We start from the raw sequence: 10,646 nt of genomic DNA on the forward strand, positions 1-10,646 counted from the left end.
TCTCTCTCTCCTCTCTCTCTCTCTCTCTCTCTCTCTCTCTCTCTCTCTCTCTCTCTCTCTCTCTCTCTCTCTCTCTCTCTCTCTCTCTCTCCTCCCATATGTATAAATAAAATCTGGACAAATTGAGTTTGGGTATAAGGAAAGAAACATATCTCTTCCTATAATCACTCCCATAACCTGTGATGTTATGTGTTTATTTTTATCCCCAACCTATATCATAACCTCTTTTGATTCTCAAAGAGCTGCTGAAAATCACCTTTTGGCTCACCTGGTGATGAGCTAGCCTGGTCTCTGGATAATCGATCCACATGAAGTCTATACTCAAAGCCCTTCTAGTTTGGTAGGAATAGACCGGATTGGCGAGTCCCTAGCATAGCTGTCTAATTCAACATCAAAAATTCTATGCCATAAGCAGCCATCAGAACAGGATTATATGGGGAGTTAGGTGGCTTAGTGGATTGAGAGAGAGGACTGGAGACACAAGGTCCTGGGTTCAAATTTGACCTCGGATACTTCTCCCTTGGCAAGTCACTTATTAACCTCAACTGCCTAGTCTACCATTCTTTTGCCTTGGAACCAATATTGAGTATTGATTATTTTTTTAAAATTAAATTTAACTTTAAAATTCTTTTCCACAGTTACATGATTCTTGTTGTCTCCCTTCTTCCTCCCTGCTCCTGGAGCTGACAAGCAATTTCACTGGGTTATATATATATTATTATTGAGTACTGATTCTAAGACAGAAGGTAGGGGTTTGAAAAAACAAAACAGGATTATAATAATAACTAGTAATGATTGTAACAGTAGTACATACATAACATCATTTCCTGTCTCCCCATATTTTCTTGAATTTTTCATAAAATTTTTATTAAGGTTTGAAAAGTGCTTAACATGATATCTCATTTTATCCTCAATAACCTTGTGAAGTAAGTACTACTGTAATCCCCATTTTCCAGATGGGGAAATTGAAGCTGAGGGAGAGGGAAGATAAGTACCTTGCCTGGGTCAAATAGCTAGTAAGAACTGGAGGCAAGTTTGGAATTCAGGTATTCCTGGCTCTAGATCTAGTCTTCTTTCGGCTACACCACAGTTATTAGATTGAAAACCCCCAGAGGGCAGGCACTGTTCTTTGCCTCTTTTTGTTTCACCAGCACTTAACCCATTGCCTGGCATGTAGGAGACACTGAATAATGGTTCTTGAGTGATTGAATTATATGGGAATTCTAAATTGATGACCCAATCCATAATTCTACTGAAACAATCCTAGAGGAACTCACAACGTATCTTGCGATGTCTTCTCTGTCCAAAGGTGCTGTCACTTTCAAGACTCCAGTTTCTCTTTCAATAATAAAGACACCTTGTGGAGGCTCATCTGCTCCTTGGCCTGTGATGCTGTAGAAAACTTTAGTTTCTTTATCTCGGTTTGACTTGATCTAAAGATAGACAGAAACGGCATCTCTCAAGTCATGAGGTCTAAAATTCTCTCTCATTCATCAACAGTTCCCTTTGCTATATTTCTTCATGGAAAGAGAATTCCTCCTCACCCTGACCCCACCAAAAAAATACATCCCTCCATACCTGAACCAGTATTTTAGGGAATGGACCCTTCTCATTCTCAGGGCAACTAATGGGAGGGATAACCCAGTCTCTCTTCTGCCTCTTGAGACCAGAGTGGGTACTAGGGAATATCAGCACTTCTCTCTGTTCTGCTGGGAAAGGTTCCTAAAAAATAAAAGGAAAAATATTACAGTGTTGTCAATCAAGATGGAAACCAGAAATTTAATAATTCAAACTTACAATACCAGGTTCTCTAGCTTGCTGAGTGTGGACAAACTTTTTCATCTTTTCCATAATAATAAGAAAGATCTTAATGTGGATATAACTGAATTTTACATACAGCTAATGCTTTTACTTTTGAAATTATTCCAGGACATCTGTAAATACTACCATTTGTCTCGGGAAGTCTAGGACATGACTATTAATGACATAAACTCTTCTTTAGTTCCCTTACTTCCTTAATTAATTAATAATTTCTTAGTTTAATTATTTAGTTTTTAGTTTGTTTTTCTTAAAGCCCTTATATCCCACCTTAGAATCAGTACTGTGTATTGGTTCCAAGGCTTAAGAGTGGTTAAGGGCTAGGCAATGGGGATTAAGTGATTTGCCCCGAGTTCAAATAGCTAGGAAGTGTCTGAGGTCAAATTTGAACCCAGGACCTCCTATCTCTGGACCTGGCTCTCAATCCTCTGAGCATCATAATTGCCTTCATTCTTTTATAGGACTTAATATTATGACTGAGAAAGAAGCCTTCAAATGAATGAATAAGATTTTGCCACGTCATTAAATGTATCCAGATGAAATAATTTACTCTATCCAATGGGATTTTATATATACTATCTTTCATTCTTGTCCTAAAGGGGACAAAAAAAAATGTTTAAAACATGGTGAGTGATAAAGAAATCAAAGAAGTATAACAGTGGCTCAAATACTCCACATCTTTTTAAGATGAATGATTGCTTTATGGAGGACACAAAATGGGGTGGGGTAGCTAAGACACTGGTAGAGAAGGCTATAATTCAAAGTCCTGAGAGGTCAGAACACTGGGCCAAATCTAATTAGAAAATTAAGAGACCAAAGTAAAGCATTATACTTGGGCTCAAAAAACAATTCATCACACAAATGAAAAATGGGTGAAGTGTGTTTTGAATCTGTTTCCCACCCATAAAAATTCTGAATGGTTAGATTAGCACAATTTTAAAGAGACTCAAGGCATCACTTTTCATCTCAGAAGAGGAAAGAGAAAATTTCAAAGAATAGAAAAGACTGCAAAGAGTATTGCATTTTTTTGAAAAAGGAAATGACTAAGACAGTAACTATTAACTCGCATTTCCAAGGAGAATGAGTAAAGCTGAGATACTGACATAACTAGGATGTCTTCCATTTGTGACTCAATATTCATATGGAGGTTAGTGGATTCAAAGTACAGTTCTTAAGACTAGGCATAGGATGTTGTGCCAGCTTAGGTCAATACACTTGGTTTTTTTCCATGGCGATGTCCCTTCAATTCAAGCTAATCACTGTACAAATGCAGGTCTTTTATAAGAGATGGGTGAGCCAGTGTAGATGGATCTAATGAACAAATGACTATAACTGGAAAGAGCTCGAAAGACACTCTCCTGATGTCAAATCAATACTGCCATATTCCTCTTGGCATCATAGCATGTGAAAGAAGAAAGACAGACCAACTCATGAAATCCAAAAAGTGCACTTAAACCCATAGAAATGAGGTCAACCAGGCAGAGAAAAATCTTAATACAACCACAGGACAAATGTGGTAATCCATTCATTTCAGATAAGTGAGGAACAGAAAAGAGACAGAAAGAAGAGGGAAGAATGAGATAGCAGAATCAGAAGCATCAGTGGTAATGCGGGAAAGCCCTCAGCTTTTCTATCATTTCCCCAAAATAGGGAACTAAAACCATCAAGAGCTCTTAAGTTACTAGAATCTAATTTTCTAGGCAAAAAGAAGGAAGCAACCTAAAATGGGACCAAAAAAAGAAAGAAAGAAAGAAAGAAAGAAAGATAAAAGGACTTTCTGTGAGCAACTAGGGGGTTCAGGGGGATAGAATGCCAGGCCTAGGGATGGAGGTCCTGGGTTCAAATCTGACCTCAGATACTTCCTAGCTATGTGACCCTGGGCAAGTCACTTAACCCCCATTGCCTAGCTCTTACTCCTTCTTCAGTCTTGGAACTTATATCTATTATTGATTCCAAGTCAGAAGGTAAAGTTTTTAAAAATTAAATTAAAATGAAGTATAATTGGGATAATGATTTTGAAAAAAGGAAGGAAATAAAGAAAATAAACATATTTTGTATCACTGAACATCAGCTGTGAAAAGTTTCCAACTCCCAAAATATTTAATGAAAATAAAAATACAATAAAACATAGCTAATTTTTGTGGTTATCTAAGTGCCCACAAGGAATCTATTTCTTTATGAGTTTGACACCACTGGCAGTCAAACCAGCCTTCTTGTTACTGCTCACACAGGACATTCCATTCCATCTCTTGCATTTGCCACCTTTTTACTACTTCGTAAAGTCCCTTTCAAAGCTCAAACCCCCTTTTTATCCACAAAGCCTTGGCCCTAATCTCCCCACAGCTAGTGGTGCCTCCTTTTTCTCCAAGAACTTTATAAAGAATTACTATGAAGAATGCAAGTTTCCTCCATCTCTCCATCTCAAGATCCTCTGCAACTGACTAGCTGTGGGACCAATCAGCTTAGCCCTGTTTGCTTCAATTTCCTCATCTGTGAAAAAGGCAGGAGAAGGACGTGGCAAACCTCTCCAGTATCTTTGCCAAGAAAACCCCAAATGGGGTCAGGAAGGGTTGATTTCCATTGAAAAAGGCTGAACAATGTGAAGCTTAAGGCAAACACAGGAGTAATTATTTGTCCAAAGAGAGAATGAAGTCAAAAGATAAAGAGATGAGAGTCAGAGCAAACTACCCCCAAGCCAACAGACATACCTCTCCATGATGGAGGTGTCGTCGATGGTGTGTCGACGGTCTTTTCAGTGTCAATTTGGCTGAGAGCTTTTTACCTTTATCATCCCAGGCATAGATATAAAAGCTTGTTTCTAAATTATGGAGCTCTATAGATCTCTTGACCATTACGACACCGTCGGGAGTCACTCTAAATCTGGAATTCCCAGAGGAATAAACATTCAGTTTTCTTCCAGAACAGCTTTCAAAGGTAACTGCAGAGTACAAAACAATACACATTTGATGAGAATTTGTTAGATCAGTATTGAGTACAAATTCCTAGAAGGCAGGATCTGCTTCACCTTAAAAAATTCACTCATGATCTGCAGAAACTGATGCAGAGCGAAACAAGCAGAACCAGGAGAACATTGTATGCAATAACAGCAATATTTGTATGATGATTATCTGTGAAAACTTGACTACTTTCAGCAATGTACTGATCTGGGACAATCCCGAAAGACTTATGACAGGGAATGTCAACCACCTCCAGAGAAGAGCTGTTGGAGTCATCAGTGTATTTTTGATTTTATTTGGGGGTTTTGGTTATGGGTGAATTTGTCCTTACAACAGTGACCAATATGGAAGTGAGTTTTGCATGATAATAAATTTTTTTTAAATAAAGAAAATTTTAAAAGAAAAAATTCATTCATTCATTCATTTATTTGCTGGCTTTTTAATCTCCAGTGACCAGCAGAGTCATTATGGATGGGACCATACCCTTCCAGTAGAAAGAGCAATTCAGTTCATCTATTCATTAAGAGCTAAATTATTTCAAGAACCATGCTATGAGGAAGAAGAGGGTACAAATAGTAAAAGAGCTTATATTTAAGCAAGTTATAACTTGCCTTTCAACAGGATGTTTTGAGATAGGAGACTTTATAACCTAAACAAGCTTTCTTAAAATGGAGTCAACTCTTGGGAGCAGTTAGGTGGCTCAGTAGATAGACAGCCAGGAAGTCCTAGGTTCAAAAGTAGCCTCAGACACTTCCTAGCTGTGTGACCCTGGGTAAGTCATTTAACCCCCATTGCCTAACCCTTACTGCTCTTCTGCCTTAGAGCCAATACATGGTATTGATTCCAAGATAGAAAGAAGGTAAAGGTTTTATTTTATTTTTTAATACATTAACTCCTGTTTTCTTATTGGGAAAGAGAAAGAATTTTGAAATTAAAAAAATTTAAGCCTCAATGGCTTAAAAAAAACAACCTTACCCTCATGGATCTATAACTAAAAAGTTATTAAACTAAGCATTAAACATCTAGGCCTATCTAAGCAAAAAAAAAAAAAACAAAACAAAACAAAACAAAAAAAACAAAAAAAAAAAAAACCTAGGCCTATATGTCAAAGAGATCAAAGAAAAGGGAAAGGACCTATTTGTATGTGTGTATATGTCTTTTTTTGTGATGGAAACTAAGAGAGAATATATCAGTTGTGAAATGACTGAATAAATTATGGTACGTGAATGTAATGGAATACTATTATGAGATAAGAAATGATAAAAAGACCAGAAAATTTAGGAAGACTTATTTTTATTTGGAGGGGAAGGAGAGCATAATTATTAATTATCTACTATATGTTTTACAAATATTATCTCATTTAGTAATAGGAGAAATAGGAAGAGAAAATGAATGGTTGTTCATTGATTTTTTTTTTTTTTAAATGACTGACTCGAGCTAAACTATCTATGTACACTGATATTCAATGTTACATTATGGATAGAAAACCAGAATAAGAAGCTCTGAGTTCAAATCCTGATTTTTACACATCCAAGTCACAAATTATGGTACCCAAGATGATGTCCTCAGACTTTAAGTTAGAATATTATTTCTGATGGGCATTAGTAGAATTTCCTTACCTTACCAAGAGCTCCCCTTAAAAAAAAAAATCATGACTGGGCCTTATCAACATGGCAATCCCAAAGTAGCCCTTATTCAGGGTTCTTACCTTCAAGGTATTTTTATTTGTCTTTTTGAAGTTACTGAAATACATGGGTCTAGTTTGCCCTCTAAATCACTATTAGATACTTGTAACTTCTCTGTATTATAGTTTCTGCTAAATTAAATGGCTATATATAAAAAATTTTAAAGTTTATATATTTACATATAAATTCACATATATTATATATAAATACATGTCTTTGCATATAAATATATCTTTACATATGTATTTATATATAAAATCTCTTTCGGCTTCCTGGCCAGGTGCAGCAGAAATTGTTTATATTTATTATAATTTTGTTTATATATAGAAATCTCACTTCCTATAAAAAAAAATTTTTTTTTTGGCTGCAGTTCCTTTTTCCATCCACCTAGTGTCTCCCTAAGCAACAGTTTGGGTGCCATGTTTGTTTTTGGCCATAGCAAAAACAAGTCTGTCTTCTGTCCAACTCCCTCATTCTATAGATGCCGAAATAGAGATTCTGAAAAGATTTAAGGGCTTTGCCAAAGTTACAAAGCCAGTGGTGTCTAGAGTCAATATTTAAAGTCAGAAGATCAAGTTTAACATTTTCCTTCTATTTTTTTTCAATTTTTAATTTTAATAACACATTTCCACTTAAGTTTTCGGAAGTCATATGATTCAAATTGTCTCCCTTTCTTCCCTCCCCTCTCCTGAAGCTAGCAAGCAATTCAGTCTGGGTTTAAACATGTATTATCACACAAAACATACATCCATATTATTTCTTTTTGTAAGTGGATATTATAAAACTAAAACCCGAAATGAACAAGTGAAAATGTTTTCCTTCTTATATATTATTACTGCTTAGCCAGTAGTTATTTCTAAACTGGACACAATTGGCACAACCTTTTACCTCACAACCATTTTCACCATTCTTAGGACTAGCCTCTAGAGGGAGAGATTCTCTGGTACCAAGAGAACACTATAGAAGAAAGAACAGCAGTTGGGAATCTGGATTCTGTAACCAGCACAGGGAACAGTTTCCTGCTCTGAAAAGAAAGTCAAGGCCTAGGCCAGGGGCTTCCTGCTGGCAGCCCAGTAAGACCTGGTGAGGCCTGGTGAGGCCTGGTGAAGCCTGGTGAGGCCTATGACCCCGACCTACCCCCAATCTCAGAATCATGTTCTTTTATGTATAAAATACACAGGAAAGAAATAGACGGTATTGGAATATGTCTATCAAAAGTGTTTTTTAAAAAAAGAATTTTTACCTCAAGTGAAGAGGTAGCTAGATGACCCAGTGGATAGTTTTAGGCCTGGTCAAATCTAGCAGATATTTCCTCGCTGGGTGCCCCTGGGCAAACCACTTAACTTCAGTTGCCCAGTCCTTGCCCTTCTGTCTTAGAATTATTACCAAAAATTAAAAAACAGAACCATGGATTAAATGTTCTCCAAAGTACCATTCCCAGCTCTAATTCCTCTGAGGCCCTCCCCTGTGTGGCCAAACAGAAAGGAGCTCGACTCACCTGACTCTGCCCCAGGCTCTCTTTCATTACTTATAGCTTCTATAGAGTCAGAACTGTGCCTTGCTGCCCCATCTGAGCTCCGAATTTGTCTACATCTCAGGCTAGTTCTAGAATTCATTTCATTTCTTGGTGCTGGTTGGAGCAAAGAAGAGCTGCTGATAGACAACAGGCCTCCCCACCAAGTGGGCTCTAGTCCATCCCAAGGAGATTTGAAGTCTTCCTTGGGGCAAAGAGGCATTTGAGGAAATACCCTGGCTGTGGGCAGAAGCACTCACAAATAAGAGGCATCGTATTAGAGAGAGCCACTGGGAACTTTCTCAGACCAGCTGAGCCGGCTCCACCTGCCAATTGCCCGCCTGCCAAATCCAGAACTGGGGAAAGGAAAGTAAAAAGGGAAACTTGTGGCTATGGAGTGGTTCAGTGGCCCAAACAGCAATGGCTTCGGAAAGAGGCTCACAGAAGGCCCTCAGCTCCAAAGGCCTTTTCAGCCTTAGTCAAGGCCCCTGCTCGAGGAAAATGGAGAGGGAATTCTCTTACCCTGCCCCCCAAGCCCATGGAGAGAGCAGCCCCAACCGGAATTTCCAGATACAAGTGTAGGAGCCTCCCTGCCTTGAAACCTGACCCTTTTCTGCTGATGGCTGGGGAGATAAGTATCAAATAGGTAGGAAGAGGGGAGAGGGATTCCAAAGCAGGGGTGAACCTTGGATTAACCCTAACTGGGCCAGGGAAACAGCCAGGGAGGCCAGCAAAGTCCTTCCCTAAACTTATTCATCGTAACACAGCCCACTGGTACAGGGAGATTCCGGAGCTAGGAAGCGTGGCTTAAAGATGGCCTCTGCCAGATTCAATCATTTCAACCTCTCCGAGATTCAATTTATTCATCTTTAAAATAGGGAGATGACTTCATAATTTCCCAGGCCAATTTCCAGTGGAGAAATCCTTTTGTACATGACGACAGCCATGGGGCACAGTAGATAGTGGATTCAGGGAAACCCGAGTGGGAATTGTGCCTCTGACACTTATTGTATATCCCTAGAGACAAGTCACTTCACCTGTGCCTCAGTTTCCCCATCTGTAGAACAAGGATAATAACAGTACCTACTCTCACAGGATGATATATATTTGTAAAGGGCTTTGTTAACAGTAAAACATTAGATAAATGCTAGCTATTAGACCTCTGGGTGGTATAATGGATAGAGTGCTGGCGCTGCTTGGAGTCAGGAAAAACCTGACTTCATTTTATTTTATTTTTTTAATTTTAATAAATTTCCACTAAGGTTTTCTAAAGTTATACAATCCAAATTGTCTCCCTCCCTTCTTCCTTTTCTCCTCCCAGAGCTGGCAAGCAATTCAACCTGGGTTATACATTATACAGCCTCAGATCCTACCTCAAACACTTATTATTAGCAGGACAACCTGTTCAGCCCCAGTTTCCTCATCTGTAAAATGGGAAAAATAAAAACAGCACCTACTTACCAGGGTTGTAGTAAAGATCAAAAGAATTTAAGTTCTTTGCAAACCTTTAGATGCAATGTCAATGGTAGCTATTATTATCCATTTAGCCCTATACAAATGAATGGGGTTTCTTTTTTTAAACAGCTGTATCCTTGGATAAAGGGACAGACTTCTATATGCCACACTTGACTGCTCTCAAAAAGTCTACCCACCCCGTCCCCTATTTCCACAGATGAAGACAAACTAAATTACTTTCAATTTCTCAAGTTATTGCAATGAAACACATAAACAGGAGGCACAGAAATCATCTTATCAAGAGCCTTTCCCTAAAACAGTGACATCTGAGTTAATTAAGGTCTTTTGGCAACATTCCTCCTTTCAGAATTTAAACCTTCTGTTCCTCCACACAAATGGAATGTGAGTGAGTGGGCAACCCAAGTCTCTGTACATTACTGACTCCCATTTCACAGATGAATTTATGAGTAAGGAAAAGAAGGACCCATATAAGCCTCTGCTGACCAGTTTGGTGACTTCTATGACTGGGTAGACGAATAAAGGGTAGAGGGGATAGGAAGAGTAATTGGGTCCTTTAGAAGCTTTAGTTCCCACCCAAACAGTTTGCATTAGGTATAGTTTTTTGCCTGATTAGGATGAGTTTTACCCACAGCTAACCCATTGCATTTCTCATCATTTTAACCCATAAAATAATGGAGGATTATCTCAGAGACAAGATCAGAACATGACCAGATACAGAACAACTTTCGAAGTTTATCTGGGTTACCCTAAAATTATACAACTGCCAAGCAAAGCCATCCGTCTCTAATATTAATTATTCCTATTAAGATAAATGGGAAAGAGTAACTGGCCAGGGGAGGAGAGCTCAACAGCCTAGAGGAAAGGAATAAGCCTTTGGTAAGTCAGGCACTGAGCTAAGTACTTTAAAAGTTGTGGTCTCATTTGAGGTTCAAACCCTCCTTTTTTATAGGTGAGGAAACTAAGACTGGGAAAAATTAAGTGACTGCCAAAAGCCACATAGAAATCTAGAACATCTGACTACTGTGGCCCTTTGTGAACTTTCACAAGAAATTCAGTTAAATTTCCTGCCAGGATCAACTGACCTACGTACTCATAGTTAATTACCTAGTTGCCTCTCTGGATGGATGGCCACATGATTCTTTTCTTTTCTTTTCTTTTCTTTTCTTTTCTTTTCTTTTCTTTTCTTTTCTTTTCTTT

The 10,646-nt window shown here is 38.3% G+C and overlaps 1 protein-coding gene across 4 annotated transcripts in view; it reads right to left on the reverse strand.

Annotated features, from left to right (window-relative positions):
* Positions 1-10,646, reverse strand: part of CDH1 (cadherin 1) — a 67,217-nt gene that overhangs the window by 18,717 nt on the left and 37,854 nt on the right. For 2 of the 4 annotated variants that reach the window (XM_044663156.1, XM_044663153.1), the window contains exons 3-5: positions 4,523-4,756; positions 1,579-1,709; positions 1,278-1,433 (exon numbers count right to left, since the gene is read on the reverse strand). In XM_044663156.1, the coding sequence (XP_044519091.1) occupies positions 1,278-1,433; positions 1,579-1,709; positions 4,523-4,756 (521 nt within the window). Of the gene's footprint in view, positions 1-1,277; positions 1,434-1,578; positions 1,723-1,944; positions 1,955-4,522; positions 4,757-10,646 lie in introns of all 4 variants that reach the window. The other 2 variants (XM_044663154.1, XM_044663152.1) reach the window with 2 other exon arrangements.

The sequence above is a fragment of the Gracilinanus agilis genome, chromosome 2 (assembly GCF_016433145.1).
Source record: "Gracilinanus agilis isolate LMUSP501 chromosome 2, AgileGrace, whole genome shotgun sequence".
Lineage (NCBI taxonomy): Eukaryota > Metazoa > Chordata > Mammalia > Didelphimorphia > Didelphidae > Gracilinanus > Gracilinanus agilis.